Genomic DNA, 21,883 nt, shown 5'->3' on the forward strand with positions numbered 1-21,883 from the left:
AGTAACATTTACAATCTGCAACAATTGCCAGGAGAAATCTCAAAAGGTGGAGATATTAATGCAGCAAGATGTTGTCAGGAGTACAATCACATATTCCATGAAATGCTTCAAGATATATAAAAATAATGGGTAAAAAATGTAAACAGCGTCCAAATTAAAAGAAACATGGACGTCTCGTTTAAAAAAATTTATAAAAAATATATTTTATCTTTAAAATATCTTTTATTTCAATATTATTTAACTACTGTAACATATAAAAATTAACTAATAACTATTACAATGTTATTCTTTATTTTTAATTATTATAACGTATGAAAGTTATGTACAATATTATTCTTTATTTTTAAAATTATTGAAACAGTTACGATTAACTATTAACATATTTAAAAAATATTTTATAGCTACAATTACATGTAATATCTAATACAATACTATTATAGTGATGTAATAACTACTTAATAGTTTTTACCTCTATTTTAAAATGATTTTAATTAATTTAAATAATTTGATTGATTTAAATGATTTTAATTATGTTGATAAAAAATATTTTAATATAACAATATTTAAATTTTAAAATCTTAATTATAACTACATAGCAATTATCGATAACCACTACAACTTAAAAAATCATCTATTTTATTTTAATCAAATTAAACCCTAAATTTTAAACACATACTTACTACTCAATAACTACTACACCAATACTAAAATAAAAATATTTTAACTACTACAACAATACTAAAATAAAAATATTTTAAAAATAAAATATCTTTTTTTTTAAAAGAAAAGCACATCTAACAATTTGATAATTCTAAAGTGCCCTTTTAATTTTTACCCAAAAATAATTGATGCCTTAACAATTCAAAGCAAATTAGTTATTCAAATTTGTGTTTATGATCATACTTGAGAATTATTATTCCACGACAATGTGAAAATATTCCTGAAAATCAAATGCATCACAGAGGAATCAAAAACACAAGATCTAACTTTTATCACTATAGCCATACAAAACAACACAAATCTGCTCAAATTAGTTTTAACAGTCTCTACTTCAAAACAGTCCTTAAGAAACACATTAATCAGGCAGGTTCTTGGCGACAGGCACTCTACTAATCAAATTACTCAAAAGCAAAAGGCAGCTCTGATTGAAATTTTATGTATGTAACAACAATCATGGTTTTGCCTTGCAACTTTGCTACAGGAGAGAGAAACCTATTTCTCTTCGTATCAAGATTGAGCTTTCCATGTTGCAGAAGGTAATAAAGTCTCACTTGCAAGCACTTGCACTAATCTCCCTGTGTAGGATCCTCCTCCACTGCCTTCAACTCACCTGGCTCAGTCTGTGTGCCATTTATCGCAATGCTATCATCATTGTTGAGCATTTTTCCACCTAAAGAAGCATCTTCTTGTGTCGGATCCAGATGAACTTCCACTGAGCTTTGAGCTTTCTCCGCCATAATTTCTGCACCATTTAACTCTTCTGCATTGTCATTCTGATCATTGCAAATAGGTGAAGCAGTCCTATTCTCAAGTGAAACATGTTCCCCAGAGTTACTCTTGTTAGACTCATCGTTGAGCAAAGTAGGCATCTCCTCAGGTGGAATGTGATCCTCACTATTATTAACTTCCAAACTCTTGTTCTCAGCAGTGTCTATATCGAGGGTAAGTACATCGTTCGCAGTTTTGTTCTCATTTTCATCCAACTGCTTGTCTGAAGTTGCTTCTGCATCATAAGGGCTGTCAAAATCATTGTCCTCATTTGCACTAATATCCCCAATGAGCAGGTCCATCTGTTGGTCTGGAGCCATTATTTCATCGAATTCCATGTCATCTTCACATTTTATTTCTTCAACCAGTAAGTCATCCATATCAATGGCAGAACTATCTGCATCGTCATTTTTCTCGGATATTTCAGGGGAAAGAGTTTCTGAAGTGGATTCTATAGTTGCCCGTTGATTTGTTGATGCGATATTTAGAGGATTGTTTACAGCCCTTCCATGGCAGCCTTGCACTTGAGGACCTCCTTGCTTGGTCCTAGGTGACACTGACATAGGATTTGCCTGAGATGGTGTCACTGTAGTAGCAGTAACTCTGCTGGGACGAGCACTCATGGACTGTTGGCCTGTTGTGCTAGCCACAGTCAATGGTTTAACATTGTTAATCGGAGAAGATCGAGCACCTCCTCCAGGTCTGATGTGAACAGCATTTTTTGATTGTGCAGCTCTGAACAAGGAGGCAGCGGTGGAAGGAGTAGCAATGCGCCCTCCTGCAGCAAATGCTGCAGCTTGTATCAAAGAGTTTGGACCAATGGAAGGCTTAGCAGGAACCAAAGACTTCTTTGTGATTGTCCGAGATTTGTTCAAAGTATTCATGGTTATTTTTGGAGAAATAACCAGAGAAGCTTGTTGTTGTTGGTTAGGAGGGGGACTTGAAATTGGCAGCGCATCAGATGGAGCAGTTGAAAGTGCTGGAGAACTTGAAGTTGCAACTGATTGTGTTCCACCTGGTTTAAAAATCCAGTGCAGATTGCTTTTTGTTCATAAGCCAAACTCCATAAGAACAAAATAAAAATAAAATACAGATGAAAGTATGATCGGCAATAAGTAGAAGTTTCATGTGTACATTTGCATGGACTGATGAGTTGCAGAAGCAGTCAAACAAGGTAAAGACCAAGTACTAGAGAAAGAACCTGATAGTATAGCCGACAATCTTCCAGATTTAGGCATATCAAGTGCCAAGGATATTGCCTTTTGTGTTGCCAGCCTCTCCTCGGACCGTGTTGAGCTGGCTAACTTGTTACTGGAACCTTGAAGTAAGTTAGCATCACGCTTCCTAATAATGGCCCATCTCTGAACAAATACAAAATCTAGAGTGTCATCTTATGTAAAGAACTGCAAAAAAGGAAGCAGGCAGAATTTCTTCCTAGCAACAAGAGAAAATGAAAGAGGGTTAATGTCTTGACAAAACCTTGCCATCTTGATTTTACATTAATAGCTTTCTAAAATAAGGTTTGATATAGTACAGGACTTTTCCACAAAGGGAAGATGATTCAATTCGGTCAACTTTGAGGTTTCATTAGCTAAACATCTGTTCACTTGATAAATAGGAATGCTAACTATGTCCAAACCCATTTTCTTCAATCCATAAAAAGGTTCAGCATATGAGTAGACCAAAGAAGCTTGCGGATGAAACTAACATTAAAACCTTCTGACAGCACGTAATAACTACTAGCCACAAGATGACTAAAGTCATAGCATCAACAGGCATTTGTTAATCCCAACTATTTAGGATCGGCTATAAAATGACCAAGGTAGTCTTATATTAATCATCCTGAAATTGGAAATTGCAAAAGATAAATATACGACAAATGTAAAGCAACAGACATCCAACAGGAAAAAAAACAATAGTTGAGGTTTTTCTTTGCAGTTCACTTCTTCCTAATAATAAAAATTTTGAGTATAGTTACTCGAGCACCATTTTTTTACCATGCCAACTAAAGGCTAGAAGTGACACCAGATGGATGGCCAAACACCATGGGTTTAGCTTGAAAAAAGATGCATTCCATGAACATGGTGGCACTTAACTACCTGTGATAGTTGTGAAGCAGTTCTGTTGTGCTTGAAATCTCCTTTGAGAATGTTTGACCAGTTCCCTTCACCAAACTTCTGAACTGCAGCTATTAGTTCCATATCCTCCTCTTTGGTCCATAATTTTCTCTTCTTTTTTGGAGGAAAGCTTGAACCAGATCCATTTCCTTCAAATCCTTCAGCTGATGTTCCCACGGCCAGAGACTGCCTCTGAACAGTAGCAACTGTAACATTAATTCCACGATTGGCTCGTGACTGTTGCTGCTTGTCTAATGGGACTCTTAAAGTCTGATCACTGAATCCATTCAGAGATGAAGGAGCTTCTGCATTTGTACGATTTGTTAGGCTATGTTCCCGTGGTAGGCCATAGGACATCAATACCTGAGCATAAATACGATATGAGATACTTTCAGGTCAGAACACTTAGAATTCTGTGGATAATCCAAATGCAAAAGACAAATAATCCTTCCTAAAGAAACATTATAACTTACAGCATCACCTATCATAAATTGCTATTAAGATCTTTAAAACTGGAAATTGGCAGTGCCTACATATAGTAGTAGTAATAACAATTAAGCTACCTACTTATGGCCCTCAATGCTAAGCAAATCCTTGGAAGTAACCATTAAACTTCCTAAAATTACTCTATGAACCAGTACAAGATTTACTTCTCAGTATACTCAAACCCAGAGGTTTTTACCCACTTCCAATAATCTAATTAGATCTCTTATGATCAAATTAATTTCAGAAAGCTGAACAAGAAAAACTTGTGTACTTGCACAACTAGATTGAGAAGTTTGTTCCATCGATTAGCCTACAATTCCAAATAATATTAGTTGTTAAATTAACAAAGTTTGTCAATTCATTTTAATGGGACTTGATCTGAAAAGAACGTAAGTTGATATGGTTAGTCCTAAACAATCTTGGTAACTCAAATGAAGACCAGTTTCTGAGAGAGATCATGAATACCATTATTAAATCATAATTTATACAAAAAGTAATTGTTATTTTCAGGACATCCTCAGTGGTTCCCACAAAGAGTTTAGGTATGTCATAGTTCTAATCTCCATCCAAAACGGAATGGTTTTAGACAATTCTGTGCCGACATTAGCCATGCTTCAGCATGTTGAGACCATCTCCAATAAGTTTCAAACCTATAATTCTCTCAGGCTAAAACAGTATGATTTTAGAACCATTCTGTGTTGAGATGAGGCACGTTTTTAGCATGTTGACATCATCTCAAATAAATTTTAGTTCTACAATCCTCTTCCACTCATCTTGTTTAGCTCCAAGTATAAGTCTATAACAACTAGAAAGTCAATTGAATCAATTTTTTAGAGCATCAATTTACAAAAACCTAACAAGTATCTCAACTAATAATTAGACTTTATTAATACTAGAATGAGTATTGTGCATCAAACAACGACATTGGCTCTTGTAGCATCCTAGTTAGATCAATTCTATAATTTCCAAAAAATTCAAAATTAAATAATGCTCTTGCAACATTTGGTTTCTCCACATGTCCATAAATATACTTCAGTTAACCATTTGTCTTAAATTTGGATTGGCACAACTTGAACTAGCTAAAGCACATGTATATGATAAGGATACATTTTGATTTCTTTGACTCCAGCATCACTCTATTTTAGTGTTGCTAGGGACCAATTGGTGTTTTTCTTCCACTCACATTATAGTGTTTCATCCCCTACTTGTGATGAGCTTAAAGAATCAAAGGATGAAGCACGATAAGAGAATCATCCTGTCTCAGCCAATTCCAAATAGTACCAACCAAGATGGAACAATCTTCCTATCACAACTGAGTCCAAAGAATAGTGATGGAGACAAGCCTTGTCTTGGTTGATATTTGGCACAGATGACAATGATATTTACCAATGGAAACACAATATTGGTTTTGTTCCAACAATCTAAACAATATGTTTTGTATTGGTATCATTCCAACAGTCTAAACAATATGCTTCATCCATACTGACCAATACCAATTGGCATCTGAAACCATGAGTTTGGGCCATATTGGCCATGCTCGAAAATAGTAGAAGCTCCTCCCAATAGGATACTCATTTTAATTGTCCTCTTAGCCTGCTTTGCTCCTTATTATGATATCAAGGCCAATCTGCAAACCGTGTGGGACAGGGGGAGTGTGAGGGCCCACAACTGCTCCTATGGTTGTACATGGTAATTACAGGATCCATCTCCCAAAAAATACTCATTTTTCAATGGAGTGGGCTGGCTTGCTCTTCCCTTAACAGCAAGAAACTAAACATTCCAAAAATAAATTTTTAGGCACTCTTCATTACAAATTCAAGACTTCACTATGCATCATATATGCTGCTGCTGTAAGAGAATACGAACTCAGAGGATAATACCCTGACACATGCTGCAGCTTCAGACAAGATTTCACTACTTGCAGGAGGAACAGCTTCTACTTCTACTTCCAGATCACTCTCATCATCCTGCAATTTCATAAGTTGGAGATCATATTATGCATTTTCATTAATCAGAACGAAAATAAAATTTCTGCATGATCTAGTCAATGGCGATTGACATTAGATAAAGTCAATATATGAACACATGAAAAATATGAATTAAAAATGAAATTTTGGTTAAGAAGAGAAGCTCATAAGGCCGGCTGTTAGCCAAGCAAATGACTAGAGAACTTATCAACACCAATCTGCATTAGGACCTAAAGGTGTGTTGATTGGGAACCTACCACAGGCTGAACAGGGTGTTTAATTTAGCTCTATTTCAATCAAACAGGACTACCACAAAGTTTCATTATAGCTGGAACTATCACAAACAAAATACTTAGACAAAACCTTAATCAAAGGGATAGACAAAGTGGGCAATGTTTGAGGCAACCCTTTCCAATGAAATGGCAGCTCTTTTGATTCTCCACTGGGATAGGACAATTTTTGACCAAACTACAGAAAATGATGGGATGTCACCAACTTGGCCTATGCATGTCACCAGTCAGAAACAGAAATAGAGAGGGGGAGCTGAAAAAGTCATTGGTTGATCTTATTAAACTACTTTCTTGTCCTCCTTACTATGAATGCATAATATATGAAGCTACTGACTGAAATGTCTGTTATTATCTATTGAAATTTTAGCAATATTCAATATATAGAAAGAAACTGCCAGACAGTTTGTAGTCTATCTCACTTCAAAGATCTGAAAGATGACCGATCTGGATTTTGGACAAAGCTTGTTACAATCTGGATGAACCTAATCTTTTGCTTCAATGGAGCCAATAAAGACCAGCTAAAGAGAATCAAGACAAGAATACATTCTTAAACCAAATTTTAGAAAACTTATCTAAGCATTTTCTCCACTTGCTACAATCATGAGCCAGATTTAAGTGACCAATGCAGTGGCAAATCCAAATTTCACGTCTAATCTAAAAATATTTCAAAATTGTGAAGGGATATTTTATGACACACCCCACAAATTGTATGAAGTAACTAAAGAAGAATCTAAATCACATCCAAAAGAATGGTCACAAAAAGCTATCATATCCTAAAGATAGGCGTGTAATGGTGCAATCAACATGGCACCACAAAAAAAAATCAACGGGCAGGAGTAAGAACTATAAAACTGAACAAACCAAAGGATCAGCTCCATCGTCAATCTTTTCCAACAAAGTATGATGGTAGGCCAAGTGCCGCCACAGCATCTGGTACTCTCGAGCACTGGTAATTCCTGTTGCAGTTCTTTTGACAAGTGCATTCCAATCCATTGTTACACTGGCAGCCTGAGAAACCTCTTGGAGGAGAGTAAGAATTGTTGTTGGATTGTACCTACAAGAGCAACACTCAATTAATCAAAATAAAATAATAAAATCACCAAGATGCAATTTCAACTCGATGATTGCAACACGTAATTATCCCAGGCAGTAAAACTCCAAAGTAATGTATCATAACAGAGAATTCTGATATTTGGCATCAGTTTTCTATATGGAAAATTTGAAATTGAAGCAACTCAATTGCAAATTAAGCTTAGTTATTGCTTGAGCGGAACAATTTTATGCAAGATAGATTTTCTTGTGTTACACATTATCATCAAGTTGTATTTGTTCCTCCTATTTAAGGTAGGCTATTTCAGATTCATAAATCTAAAACAAACTTTACGCTAGTTCTCTAGGCCTAACACACCCCTTAACCTTTCGCATTCGTGCTTGGGACCACACTTGCAACTTTTCTGTCAAGTTGGATTGGGGTCAGCAAGAACCAATCTGATTCTGGCAGATATCTCCGACATGTTTGAAGGTTGCAGTAAAACCAAAGATGCACTTGGTAATTAGGGAAGTTTCACCTAAAATCAAAGGAGTTCATGTAAATTTGAAAGAAATGACCATTTTTTTTTTCAAACCCAACCAATTTTCCAGCAATCTTGTTTCGACTGAGAATTGAAGAGTGAAAGAAAACAAGCTTTTGTTCTCAATTGCAGTTTTAAAAGGTTCATCATGTGGAGATCCTCTCTGGTGTGCCCCTTGCCAAAGTCATTGGATTGTGTTAGAGAAGTCAGAAACTATTGTTTGTCCCACAGGAGGAATAAATCTTCAAGAGAAGAGGGAGCCACAAAGAGGAAGAGAATTGTGCGTTGGAGTTTTCATTTCAGGATAATAGGAATGACCATAAAATCATTAGAACCACAAAAAAGGAAGCCGCTGATGATATCCCTATGAATCATAGATAACATTAACTAAAGATTAATTGATAAATAATTACACAATCAATGATTAATTAAATACTATTTGATAAGGAACAATAAGGAAGTCTGGCTTCATGAACAGGGACCTGTGAGAAGTGGAAACGGATAAACCAATAATAATTATTAGGTTACTTTAGTACATTAGGTAATAGTAATGCTAGCAGTGTTTTGATTGATCAGAGTGTGAGGTACATTATAACAGGTATTACAGTATTAGTCTGTTAGTAGAGCATATAAGTGGTGGTAAATATATAAGGTAAGATTAAGGGGTGATACCATATTCGTTATCAAGTAATAGGCAAGAAGTTATTACTATTAAATATATAATAATAAGTTATTACTACGGTTATTACCAGTAGCTGTTAAATTTGATATGTAATATATAATAAGCATTTGCTTAATTACAGTAAAATTAGTGATATTTATATTATAAATATTTTATTATATTCAAAATATAATATCATAGTTAATATTTGATTAAAAACTTAAAATGGCTATTTTGAATGAAATAGAAAATGTTGAGGGTGATACAGCATATCATACAATCATGATTTTTTAACACATTTATCTCATATGTTAAACAACTTTATTTTATTTTTACATATATTTTGTGATTTTTTTCCTTTTTATTCAATTTTGTTTCTTAGCCATTATGATCCAATCAAATACTACCAATATCTAGATGTTTCAAAATTCCTACTGAAAATTGGCAGCCAAAGATCTATCTTGATAAAATATCACAAGAGACTGGATAGAGATATGCATTGACAGAATCAAACTCCAAAAGCCTCAATGCTATTATTTTATTAATTTGTGATATCCAAAAGAAATAAGTGGGTGTTATTGTGATAATGTATAGACATCCAAGAGAAGTGCCTTGCTTACAAGAAAATAAGTTATCAAATTGAAATAAAAGACTAATTCATTGTAGAGAAAAAAGGAAACAAAATCCAGATTTGAATCAGTAACTGAATGAGTCACTGAAATTGTCCAACAACAGAATTTGGATCTCTTTATTATTATTTTTTTTTTATTTTGCAATTGATCAGTCACTGAAATTGTTGTTGTGAACCACTCAAGAGTTCAATCAGACAAATTAGACTAGAAGAGAACACTTTGCAGATTATTAATCGAACGAAGGGGGCATGCTAAGTGTTCCTTCAGATTAACAGAACAAGAGCACACTTAGATGATCGAGCAAAGGAGTATACATCAAATTTTCCTCCAAATTGATTGAAGGAAGAGGAATGCCAGTAGCCCTCTGTGATAATTAAAGAGCTAGTGAAAACAGAAAATATTGCGCTCAATTATGGAATCACTGGAGGAGAACGTGCAGCAACATAAAGGATCCAGAGAGGGGATTTCCATTCCGCCTCGCTTGGTCAGAGAAAATGGCAGTTGGGGTTCTTATAAATGATTGCGACATGAATTAGACTGGCAGGGCTTACTGTAACGCAATCATTACGCTAAATTTGCATAAATCTCGAAACCAGTACAACAAATCTTCACATAGATCACCGAAATAAGCAGAAATGAGCTTCCAGAAAACGGTACTAATGCACGTGGAGGATAGAATTCAAACCTTTGAACGAGCAAGGACATATCTTCCTCGCTGATTTCCACCTTCTTATTCTTCTCCGCCGCCGCCGCCATCGTCGGATGGAATCCAGAGAGGAGTGTGAGCCCTGAAGCAGGCGACTCGGAAAGTTCCGAAGGCACTTTTGTTCCCACAAAAGGGAAGTCGGATCGAGAGGCGGCGTAGTCGGCAGCGATGACCGGAGGCGAAAGGAGGATAACGAGAAGCCGCGGCGCCGCCGGAGCGAGGGCGAGGGCAGTGTTCGATCGAGGGTTGGACGATGCTGGGCAAGCCTTTAACAATAAATTAAATAGGCAAAATTATATATATATATATAACAATAAATTAAATAGGCAAAATGAATAATATAACCGCTTCGCCGTCCGGCCACCGTCGATGCCGACGCGCCGACCGGCATTAATAGGTCGCGAAAATACCCGTCACGCAACATAGGCATTTTTATTATTCACATTCCTTGTAAAATTTTCCCCTCATTTAAAATTTGATAAACATATAATATTTTAAAAGTTTAAGAGTTTAATTAAAAATATAAAAATTATGAACGAAGTTTTAAAAAAATAAATAAATCTACAGGTTAAAAATGGGAAGTTAAAAGATTACGGGTGTAAAGTGACATTACATTGACCAAAATAAAGATTAAAAAACTTTGAGTGGCAAAGTGAAAATTTTAAAAATGAGATTATTTTTATTTTTAATTAATATATTTTATATTTAAAAATATCAAAACCATATCAATATAATATAATAGGATATCAAAATCACATCATTCCAATCATAAATTGAAATTCTCATACAATTCAAAATTTTAAACCATAAATCAAAATTGAAAATGTCTTTTCCCCTTCTACGTGTGAGTTGAAGGAAAAAATAAAACATTTTGAAAGATGGATAGGGAGCCAGAGAAAAGAAGAAGAAATACAAAAAAAAAAATAAATCATATGGCATCATCGTAAAATCATTCAACTACAATAGTAAACGAATCAAACATTTATGAATAAATTTGATATTTAACTTAATAAAAATTTATTTCCATTGGTTCAATACAATCAATTACATAAATAAATTTGAATAACTTATTAAACTAAAAAACAAACTTTAAATACATATATATTTAATTCATTAATATTCATAAATAAATATTATAAATTATTCATAAATAATATTCATGATCAATATTTATAAATAAAATTTATGAATCATATTCATCAATGAACTCTCATCCACATAGTAAATAATCAAAAAAAATTAAATGAAAAAAAACTATAACTAATTAAATAAATTTTAAAAATATACAAATTTTAAACAATCAAATAAATTTAAATTAAAAATTCAATAACATTTAAACAAACAAACTAAGTTTAACCAAACTAAGCTCATAAAAAAAAAATAAAGCAAGCTTAAACAATGATTTTAACAACTTTATTCATTTTAGACTTGCCTTAGCTCAATCCGATTACTTTATTAAACAAACTTAAATATCATAAAACTTGCTCGGCTTGTTTATAAAAAATTTCTAAATTCATTTGCATTACGTAGATTCTCCCACCATCAATTAAATTTGACACTTCACATGCCTATGAAATTTGATAGGAATGGTATTACACATGATGTATGCACTTATTTAATCCACTTACAGTAGTCAAATCCATGCACATCAAATAAGAATATTGCACACATAAATTGGATCCATACACAATTCAGATTTGCTTATACAACTAATTCAAACATAGTAGTCTGTAATCATAGATATTGGTACAAATAGGATCTGTGCAGCTATTTATACAATTCAGATTTGTTTATATTTCAATATGACCTGCAATACTCATGGATCCAGAAGTTATGACATTGTATAGACAAATTGAAATCTTGCATTGATAAATGAAAGACAAAAATAGTGACAAGTGAACTAGTAATCAAGTTCCAATATAATTCATTGATTATATAGATGTAATCAACCATTATTTTACACCAAACACCTAATTGAAGGACATGAATCTGAATGTCAAATGAGCCAAGGAAACACTTCCTTTAGCAGCAAAATTCTAGCACTCAGAGTTCCTGACAGCCAATGAAATATGAACCAAAAGAAAATTAAAAGTTTGGCAACTAGAAGCAACTAGACAAGTGTAAGTTTTACACCATATAATGGCAATTTCAAGTTTACATAGAGAGCAGGGAATCCATCATTTAAGAACCTAAAATGGTTTCTAATCACCATACAAGCCACTGAAGCAATTCATGTATCTCTACTATGAGCACAAGGGAAAATGAGATAATCTGATACAGAGCAAATTTAAGTGTTTAATCTTTAGGATTGTATCCAACTCATTACATGGACAGATATGTGAGAAAAAGATCTTTTCTATATACGTATCAGCAGAATTAAGTATTACTTCCTCACAAAGATCTTTAAATTGGATTTTTTTATATCTTATGAACTCAAAAACTAGGCTTTAATACAGATCCTGTGTTGCTCAAGTCTTCCAGAAAAATATTCCTTTGAAGTTCCCTAGAATGAGATTATTCTCCAAGCTAGTCATGTTTTCATGAGCTATAGGTCACCCATGTGCACATATCAGTAGTATTTCAATAGCAAATCCCAACTTTGCTAGTTTAAGCTCAGATTGATGAGTACATTGCAAAATGAATTCTATGCTAAAGGACAAAATCTACGACTACTATACATATGCTACATAATAATTCAGCAACTAAAGCTAAATCTATCAATAGCCTTAGGGTGTAAAAGATTGTAGACTAACTCAATCATGCTATGATCCAAGTACAGTGTGCATAATCATCAATAACACAATAAAACACAATAAATTGTTCTACTTAACAAAAAAATAAATCAAAGCTGCTAAAGGTACATACTCGTACTCACAAAATATAGAGCAAAACAGGAACAGTACTTGCTCAGTTGCATCATCACAGTCAACAATCTCAGATACCTATAGGAACTATCAAACGCAGATATGAAACATGTCTTAAAATGGTAACATAACTATGTTTTATCATACACCTGTCTATATGGTACTTACTGACTAATCATTTTGAGACCAAGAACACTTCTGGCTTCTTTGGTTTGCTTGGTGTGTTGGGTTTTGAAGAATTTCCTAGGGAAGTTTCTGGTTTTACCACTCTCCTTGCAGTATTATCCAGCTGAATCAAACTCCTGGAAGCCAAAATGGCCTGTGATAACAGATCATGCGATGCCCGAGCATATACACACCGGACTGCCATGGATGCTGCATCCCTCACTTCCTGAGAATTGAGAGGTGCAAGAAGACAGTGACCCAAGATCCTCAGCACCGGCTGCAAAAGCTCCCAAGGGAGAGGCACTCTAGAACCCCTCCTCAGAACACTGCCCTCTTCCTCCTCCCTGTCATAGAGGTTGCCATTATGGCTATCCTGGATATTTAGTCTCCGAATCTCCTCCTCAGTGCCTCCTACCACTCCGTTATCCTCGGCAAAAATCCTAACCTGGGGGGAGGAGGAGGACGATGACAGGGAGGAGGAACAGCTCAACGGCGGCTTCAAGTCGCCATCATCGAGATCGAAGCGGCAAGGGCAATCCTGGCCGGCCCATCCAGCAACAAACTCGCAAAAATCAATCTTTGAGCGACTGGGCATGGAGGAGATCTTCTTGTAATAGGAATCGAGAGCCACTGCGACAATGCACGCACGCTTGGTGGACTTTACAGCAATCTGGGGTTCTAGAGGAAGAGAGAGGACGCCAACAGAGGGACGTTTTGGAGGCGCGGCGGTGGCTTGGCGGGCGGAGGGGCGGGGTGTGTGGTAGAGGGAAGGCAGGGAGAGATCGGGAACGGAAACAAGAACGGGCTTTCCACCGCGGACTTTTACCTCGGCGGCATATACGGAGAGGAGGACGGCCTCAAAACCAGACAAGGAGGGCGGATTGGAAGAAGAGAACGAGACAATGCGGGAGAGGTAGAGGCCGGCGAGTAGAGGCACGAAGGAAAGGGCGACGAGGCGGAGATCGGGGTCCGATGACTGGAAAGTATCGTAAAGCCACTGGCAGAGCAGGTCGTCTCCGGATCCCGAGGAGGAGGCGGATAGTGCAGCGGAGAGAGCGGCGTACGCGGCGGGGGAGCCGAGGAGGGAGCGGGCGGGGCGGTCAGAGTCCGCCAGCGAGGCGAGATCCGGCAAGTGAAGAAGAGATACCAGTTCAAGGATCCGGGATCGCGCTTTGGAGATGGATTCCCACCACGATTGCATCGCGTCCGGTCCGGCGGCGCCGCCAGCGACGCCGCTAGGGTTCGACGAGGGATTATCGGTCAGGTCCACTGCAATCGAAGTGCTGGCCGTGGAAGAGGAAGAGGGGGATCCAGCGGTCGGCATCGGAGTTTCCCGGCGGCGAGCGATCTCGCTGGCCTCCGCTCTCGTCGTCGGCGAAGGAAGGGAGGGCTTGGTTGATCTTTAGGCGACTGTGTACGTCACGTGCGCCGCGCCTGATGACTAGGGTTGACTTGGTTAAAGAGGAGTTACGTTATAATGTATTTTAAAAAAATTATCTTTCTCTATAAAAAAAATTTAAAAAATTAAATATAATGATGGATTGAATTTGATAAGTCTACTCTCATAAATGAATTTTAATTTAAATAATTTAGAACCTTAAGAACCATCCAATATACTCCTAAAAATCAACATTAATTCTATAGTATATTATGAGTTTTTAAGTTTTAAATAATTCTATAATTTTGTTATAGCTGATTATTAGATTTAGATCTATCATTCACTTAATAATAATATTAATATATTCTTTATTTAATATTTTAAAATTTAAAATTCTATATTTTAGAGTATTTTGATCATAAATGAGTTTCAACTAAAACTCACTAGATTTTAAAATTTTGAATATAATCAAAGTATATTATTAAATTCCGATATAACCAAGATCATTATTAAATTTTGATCAAAACTCAATCATAATTTTATAATATTTAAATTTTAAAATTTTAAACATAATCAAAATAAAGAAAATTTTAATAACACATTAATTCCTATGTGACTAAGGTCAACTAAATAAATATATCGAATAAATGAGATAGACTAGGTATTTATCCTTTACATTCAAAAAAATATTCACTTGACACAAAATTTACTTGCCAACATAATAGTCCTTATGAAAACTCTCTTTAACACAAATCAAAGTTGATACTCTACTCGCGATAAGTCATTCTTCCTTCGCGTTAGGTCTTCGAAGTCGTATTAAGTTGATCAAGTGTCATTAGAAGAAGCCTCATCTATTCAAGCTAAGATTTTATGTTGTATAGGTGACAAGCTCAGCATGGACAAGCAAACTAAGGCTAGCATCGATCCTACAAGTAATTTTCGACGAAAGGATGAACCTACACACAGGCATTTTTGTCAATCAATAGTCTTTACACATCTAACTCCATCCAAACATACCGGAAAAGGCAACCTACCTTCCTTCCCAAACATGCACATTTCTTTTCCTTCTTAGCCTCACCGTCTACCCTCCCCTCCTCTTCCTATCCCCCCAAGTAATCACAGCGAATTATCGGCTACGAATAAAGTAACAAACAACTCATCTAACACCAATGCCAAAAAAACAACAAAAGGCTTACAGTTGCTACATACCAATCCATCATGCTCCTCCACCTTTGGCAAGACAAAGCTTAAAGCAGTTCTGTTGGCTACAAAAGGTTGAGAATAGAAAACTTATTTAACTTGTTGGACTGATTTTTGGCTCATTTCTGGTCCAATTGAGTCAGCTAGTCCTGTTTGGAATTAAAGCAATTATAAGATAAATGTGATGTCGTAGTTAGATAAGATGTAAAGTTCCACTTTCAGCAAGTGGGAGACAGGATAAGAACAGTCTTCCCCTGTTTTGGACCCTTGCAAAAACCCTTGGAGTAACCAGAAGGTTGGCGTATTATTGCAGAAGGGACACAAGTTGAGCAATGGAGATCAACCTTAGCTGGCTTTTGACCTTTTGGTTTGGCAAGAACAAAAATTTGGTGGGCTTCAGAGAGTGACAGTTCGCCTTCTTCCAGTTATTGTTAGCTACCAACCTGTAAACATCAGAAGCATGAAACGTGGGCCATGTCAATTTATGCATAAACAGTGTGATATGGTTTGCAATCTATTTAGGAGTTTAATGTAATTGAACTTCAGAAGCAAACAATTGTTGTTTTTGTCAGCATAGGATAAGATTCAAACTCTTTGGTAGTCCAATTGACTTTATATATCCCAATTAGTTTGAGTGATCTTGATGCAACACAAAAGAAAATTAAAATTTATCAAAGAAGCTAAAAAAAACATTTGGAAATAAAACCTCTGATCTTTAAGTTAAATAATTTGTTATGACTACCAAGACAAAATAAAATTTACTAAAATTCTCTTGTTTGAATTTGCATCAGGTCTACTGTCTCACAACTTGTCAGGAACTGTGTGACCTACCCCATACACATCTTGCTCATGTACACAATTAGGAGCCTTAGAGAACTATAGCCCTTTTACTCTACCTATTGTCATTCTTCATACTTAACTAGTTTGATCAGTCTTACAATGAAATTGTCAAGTAGCTTGTAAGTATACGACACCAAATACTGATAGTGATTGAGAATTAGCAACTAGTGAAGTCATGGGATGAGATTTTTAAGGGTGTAAAGAGGCATGTCTTCTCAAGGTTTTACACAAACCACAAAACATTGCAAAGTACTTCACATCTAGAACAAAATAATTTATAAGAACAGTTTCTTCAGATACAATAAATGCTAAGAATTGATCTAAATGAAATGAGGACTGAGTTTTCCCGTCCTTTCTTTCCTAGTTGCTAATACCAAATACAGTCGGAAGGATTCAGATAACCAATTCAGCTCTGAATCAAAGGACCTCATTCCATTAAACTAAACTAAGTAACAACAGACTTATCTGCTATTCCAGAGTTTGGGTGGAATTTACAGTGACTATCAAATGTTCAGGGAATACAAATGACATTAATTACTCTCAGGAGGCATATTTATGAACTGACAATACCATTGGATCAGGCCTTTACTTCAACATGAGAAGAGGTGCAACCACTACAGCCTCTCAACAACACCATAGATTCTACCACAGCTGCAACCACTAAACATCAGAGAAACTGTCTACATGGACAAACCCTCAAAGGCCATGAGGCAGAGGTGCAACTCTACATTACAAACCCATCGTGCAACCTTTTTGATTCCAAAATACCTTAGGATAAGAAGTTATAATTTCTATCATGGAAAAAGTTGTGCCGTCTTTGGAGAAAAGCAATGCAACCATTTTAGGTTGCTCTATGCAAACAAAAAGCTTGAAGAAGACTAATTGAGTAGTTGGCAGTTCAGAAATAAGAAGACTCAAGAAAATAAGAAACCAAGTCTATGACAAACGCACAGCTAGAAGTTGTAGTGTGTTATAGTGATCCTCCTCAGTGTTTCCCATGGAAGATGCCTTTTCGGATGAAGGAATTCTTGGGCTTCGGTATCTCGTGGATGTCCATCACCTGAATCGTTCGTTGCTTTTTGGCTACCAACCAATTTAAACAACAAAAAAACACATTTAACATCAAAGCAAAACAAGAAGAAGAAGAAGAAGAATAAATAAGGAAGAAAAGTAGTACCATTCTGTGCTTCAAGATAGTTCTCATGGAGTCTTTTCCTGGCTGAAGCAAGCCTCTCCGCGTCCAGGGAGTTGTCCCTCTGTTCCTTCGCCTTCTGCTAGAAATTAAAATGACAAGGATTACAGGGAACAATCTTGTCTGAGAATTAAAATGGGATGACAAAAAACTAGTCTCTTTACAGCCAGAGAAGCAGAGGATAGTGGGCGGGTGGAATTGCCATTGTATCTTGCTGGATTTTGGGCGGGCTTTTTTGCCTTTGTCTCTATCGGTTCTGAGCTGTAGCACTCCGTGTTCGGGTAACAAACGGCTTCAAACCAAATTTGATGATCATACCATAAGAGTCTCCTCAAAGAAAAGGGGAAAAACTTTTTTTTTCTTTTTGCAACACTAACCATTTGAATTAGGTGAATTTCCAAACTCTGGAATCTGCAATCGGTATATAACAAAAGTTTACCAACCAATTCCAACAAAATAAGTAGAGAAACTCAGACGATTAGGAGGGATTGGTGAGAAGAAACAGGATGCTTAATACTTGGTTGTCATTTTGAGAGTTCCTTCCATGTATCTGCTGTGGAGAGTCTCCATTGGCTGCGATCCACATAATTTACTAATTAGACACATTGAGAGCATCATATGAACAAAGAGAATTATTTTTTCACTTTATTTCCCATTATTCTTGATTGGTTTTGAATAGGACTAAAAGTTTACTGATGATTGCTGGCGAAGCAGTGTCGTTTGTGGAATTGGATTTCGCCCACTCGTCCACAAGATATTTCCACTTCCTGTGATTTAAAAACAAAGATAAGAATCCGATGCTTCTATTTTAACACAAAAGGAAGAAAAACTATTTCTTTTCTGTTGTTAATGTTGATTACAGCATCACCTAACAAGTTGCTTCACCAGTTGCCGGACTTCATTGGAAGGATGCTTCCGGTGATTATTCACATGCCGTCCGATGTCCGTTTCCTGTGAAGAAATAAGAACTGAGAACTTTGTGTCGAATTGTCTTGGGAGAATGAAGTAAACTTCATGAAAAAGAAATATTTTTGGGACAAATGCGCCACTTTGAGGGTTTTGAATGTGATATCCATGTCAGCTAGATTCTGCAGCAAGCTAACCAAAGAATCCTCCGGCTGTTCCGGCAACCAAACAGTTAATCCCAATAAAATTTAGAAAGAACCGAATCATAGATCGAAATTCCGAAGTCAGGAAGGGAAGCATACCTGATCGGTATCATCCAAAAACTGTTTGATGGCCAAGATTTTCCTCTTTTCTTCTTCGATCGAATGACCATAACTCCTAGGAACATCTTCCTCTTGTTCCTCCTCCTTCTCGTCCACCTCCACGGCGTTATTCATAGACTCTGGAGACGGCGTGGGGGACGTCCCCTCCCCGGCCCCTATCCTTTTCTCCCACGGACTATTTCTCCCCCTCGCCTCCTCCCGCTTCACCTCCACGGGGCTGCCGCTGCGGCCGCCGGCGGAGCCGCAGTTCCCGCACCGCCCATCGGAGGAGTAGAGTCGCTGCACGATCCCATCTCTCCTCGCGCGCAGCTCCTCCCCGTGCTCCGCCGCGGCGACGGAGATGGCGGCGTCGATCAAGGACCACAGATCCACGCCGGCGCCGCGCATCAGCCTCCGCAGGTCGTCAGCCTCCATCGCCGCAGGCCGATTCCGCGCCTCAATTCGATTCCCAACTCCTCCCTGCAGCTTCACCAATCCGTCGTTTTCACGCCGATTCACGAATCAACTGCATCGGGCAGACGAGCCGCCCGCCGATCCCCATCCCTCGGGGCGCGAATCGTCCCAAATCTAATGGAAATCGCACGCGAATCGCGATCGGGCGGAATCGATCGCTGGATTCGACGTCGAGCGGCAGTGGGCGAGGAACTCCGAGGGCCTCTTATTCTGACTGCGTATTTGCCGCTTGCTTCTTCTCTTTTCTCGTAAACAATGAAGAATATTTAATCCCTCGTTCCTCCAACCAGCCTCCACGCTATTGAACGAATCCACGGGCCCAGCATGGACCCCGTATCGGGCCCCCCGAATGGACCAATCACATGGCAGGTGGATGGAAGGTCGATAGAACTGGAATTCATAGTTACCATCGTAAACAGGACAGTTTACATAAGTTTTCTACCTGCCATATGATTGGAAAAAATACGTGGGCCCATTGGACGGTGGCCAATCCGATCGCTTCGTTATCGTTTTCTATTAGTTAGGGATGGAGGCGGGCTACGACGCATGGCGCCGTTGCGATCACGTGGTGTGACGCGTCCCGAGGATGCGGACAGTGAGTCCGGTTCGGTTGGTTCGATGCGAAGGTCGGATTTGAACCGGTCTGATCGAAATGAATATTTCCTGATTAATTGAATTGAATTTTCTTTTATAATAATATTGATTGTGTCATTATCCATCTATATTGATTGAATCTTATATGACCATGAAAGCGGATCGAAATATCTACGTAGATCGCCACGCAAGCCCTAAGTGCAAGGGCGGAGCCACTTATTAACTTACCCTAGCTTTAGTCTAAGAGTCGACGATGACCGACAACGTTAAAGATGGTAGAAAAAAAGAATATGAGAAAGGGGGAGGCAACATCAAGGCTCAAAATCAACTCGTGATTAGTCCAAGTAGATCAGTCAGATTAGCTCCACTATTGCATAAGCGAGTCATACAAATGATTGAATGAGTGAAGCGTCGTTCGTTGGCCAAAGAGAAAAGGCAACTCGAGGGCTCGAGATCAACTCACAATTAGCCAAAGTAGATTAGTCGATCGGGTTGGCTCTACCATTGCCTAGGCGAGCCATGTAAATGAATGAAGCGTCGTTCGTTAGCCATCTCACGAGTGAGACATTACGTTAGGGGCAACAACCATTGAGTCGTATTTTTGGCATTGTTTGATCATTAGTCCGATATTGCTTTCAAAACATATAGTCTCGTTGGGGTTGATTTTGTATTGAAGGTTGAGATCAAAGATAACCCGCTCGCCCAACATTCCTCGTTATCTAGGAATCAATGTGGTTGTGCGAGTAGATTAGGTCGATACTTGGTGGGGTCTTGTTGTTGTTATGGAGGGCATCATTGGCATACAGGCCCAGTTAGGAATATGGTATATTTGTTAGAAAAAGTATTGAAAATTAGTATTATAAAATAAATATTTATGAATAAATTTTAAAATAAAAAATTATAATATCAAACTCACTAATTAATTAAATAAGATTTAAAAAATATACTATTTTAAAATAATCTTCGAATTAAGAAATCGGATTAATATTAAAGAAAACCAAATTTGAATAACTACTTTTAAATTGAGTTGAATAGGTAGATGACCGTCAAATTAAAATCAATAATAACATTTATAATTAATTAAATAACCCATAAAAAATTATAATAGACGAATTATAATCCTCGAGTTAGTTAAAATTATCATAATATTGGTCAAAACTACTACAACATTATTATAATAATTTTAACTAACACAAAAGTAATTTTAAGAATCATAAATTAATTTTAATCAATACAAAAATAATTTAACTAACGCTATAGCAATTTAGATCTAAATTATTGTTCTTCTCTACAATAAAAGATGATCTATCACTCCAACAATGTTACACAATCGACTTCACAATTATATATACACTTCCTTTATCAGTACTTAAATCTCATGCTCCTAAATTTTAATGGATGAGTGGATCATGGGTTATAGATTGTGGCAAGGACGGATACAGAAATTAGAGATGGACTGTACTGATTTTAAGTATAAAAAAGGTGAATTAAATATCAAAATATAATGAAATAAAAAGAATCCATTAATTTTTTATATTAAATTGTAGATTATAATTATGTATCTAATTTTTTAAAAGTTAAATTAAAGTCCAAAATAGTCCAATCTTATGTAATTTTTTTAAAATTAAATTAAATCTAAAATTAGCTCAATTTTAATTTTTTTAAATTAAATTAAGTCTAAAATAGGCCAACTTAATTCATATCTGCTTAAAGTTATATTAAAAATTATATTATGTAATCTTTTTATCAAAAGAATGGGGTGAGGGATTCGAACTCTCCCTCACCCTCGATCTCAAGGGAGATGAAAACAATCGCCAACCAACTACGCCATCAACTCCTTCAGAAATATTTACCAATGATACATTATTATAAGATTTACAGGGTTGGGCTACAGCCCAGGATAGCCCCTATTTAAATCCGTCTCTGGATTGTGGGGCCATATATATTGAGTTCATAGAAATAGAGTCATGTTCAACTTGCGACAGCAGAGAACTTGGGCAAGGGTAGAGCCACCTATCCGAGCTATAGCTTAGGGGCTGACGACATTGAG

General features: G+C 36.7%; 3 protein-coding genes across 4 annotated transcripts; all 3 read right to left on the reverse strand.

Moving 5' to 3' along the window:
* Positions 1–965: 965 nt before the first annotated feature.
* On the reverse strand, positions 966–10,142 carry LOC141845635 (uncharacterized). Its single transcript, XM_074733696.1, has 6 exons — positions 9,898–10,142; positions 7,210–7,402; positions 5,972–6,058; positions 3,588–3,968; positions 2,690–2,849; positions 966–2,503 (listed from the first exon to the last, which is right to left on the reverse strand). Exons 1-6 carry the CDS (start codon positions 9,966–9,968, stop codon positions 1,287–1,289), a joined length of 2,109 nt encoding a protein of 702 aa, XP_074589797.1. The 5' UTR covers positions 9,969–10,142; the 3' UTR covers positions 966–1,286.
* Positions 10,143–12,767: 2,625 nt separating this feature from the next.
* Positions 12,768–14,365, reverse strand: LOC141845242 (uncharacterized). The gene has a single exon (XM_074733305.1). The coding sequence runs from the start codon at positions 14,269–14,271 to the stop codon at positions 12,958–12,960; it is 1,314 nt and encodes a 437-aa protein (XP_074589406.1). The 5' UTR covers positions 14,272–14,365; the 3' UTR covers positions 12,768–12,957.
* A 1,105-nt stretch (positions 14,366–15,470) lies between these two features.
* Positions 15,471–19,457, reverse strand: LOC141845360 (putative mediator of RNA polymerase II transcription subunit 26c). 2 transcript variants are annotated; one of them, XR_012603240.1, is made up of 11 exons: positions 18,766–19,457; positions 18,607–18,675; positions 18,426–18,508; positions 18,251–18,324; positions 18,075–18,130; positions 17,935–17,968; positions 17,722–17,849; positions 17,543–17,636; positions 17,317–17,448; positions 15,870–15,968; positions 15,471–15,674 (listed from the first exon to the last, which is right to left on the reverse strand). XR_012603240.1 is itself a non-coding variant. In XM_074733425.1 (10 exons), exons 1-9 carry the CDS (start codon positions 19,198–19,200, stop codon positions 17,351–17,353), a joined length of 1,071 nt encoding a protein of 356 aa, XP_074589526.1. In that variant the 5' UTR covers positions 19,201–19,457; the 3' UTR covers positions 15,471–15,968; positions 17,317–17,350. The 2 variants fall into 2 exon arrangements, 1 of the variants encoding a protein (XP_074589526.1); XM_074733425.1 differs by having other exon boundaries at positions 15,471–15,968.
* Between the last annotated feature and the right edge of the window lie 2,426 nt (positions 19,458–21,883).

Source organism: Curcuma longa, chromosome 14, assembly GCF_044706935.1.
Source record: "Curcuma longa cultivar G26 ecotype Majalengka, Jawa Barat chromosome 14, ITB_CL_G26_1.1, whole genome shotgun sequence".
NCBI classification, from domain to species: domain Eukaryota; kingdom Viridiplantae; phylum Streptophyta; class Magnoliopsida; order Zingiberales; family Zingiberaceae; genus Curcuma; species Curcuma longa.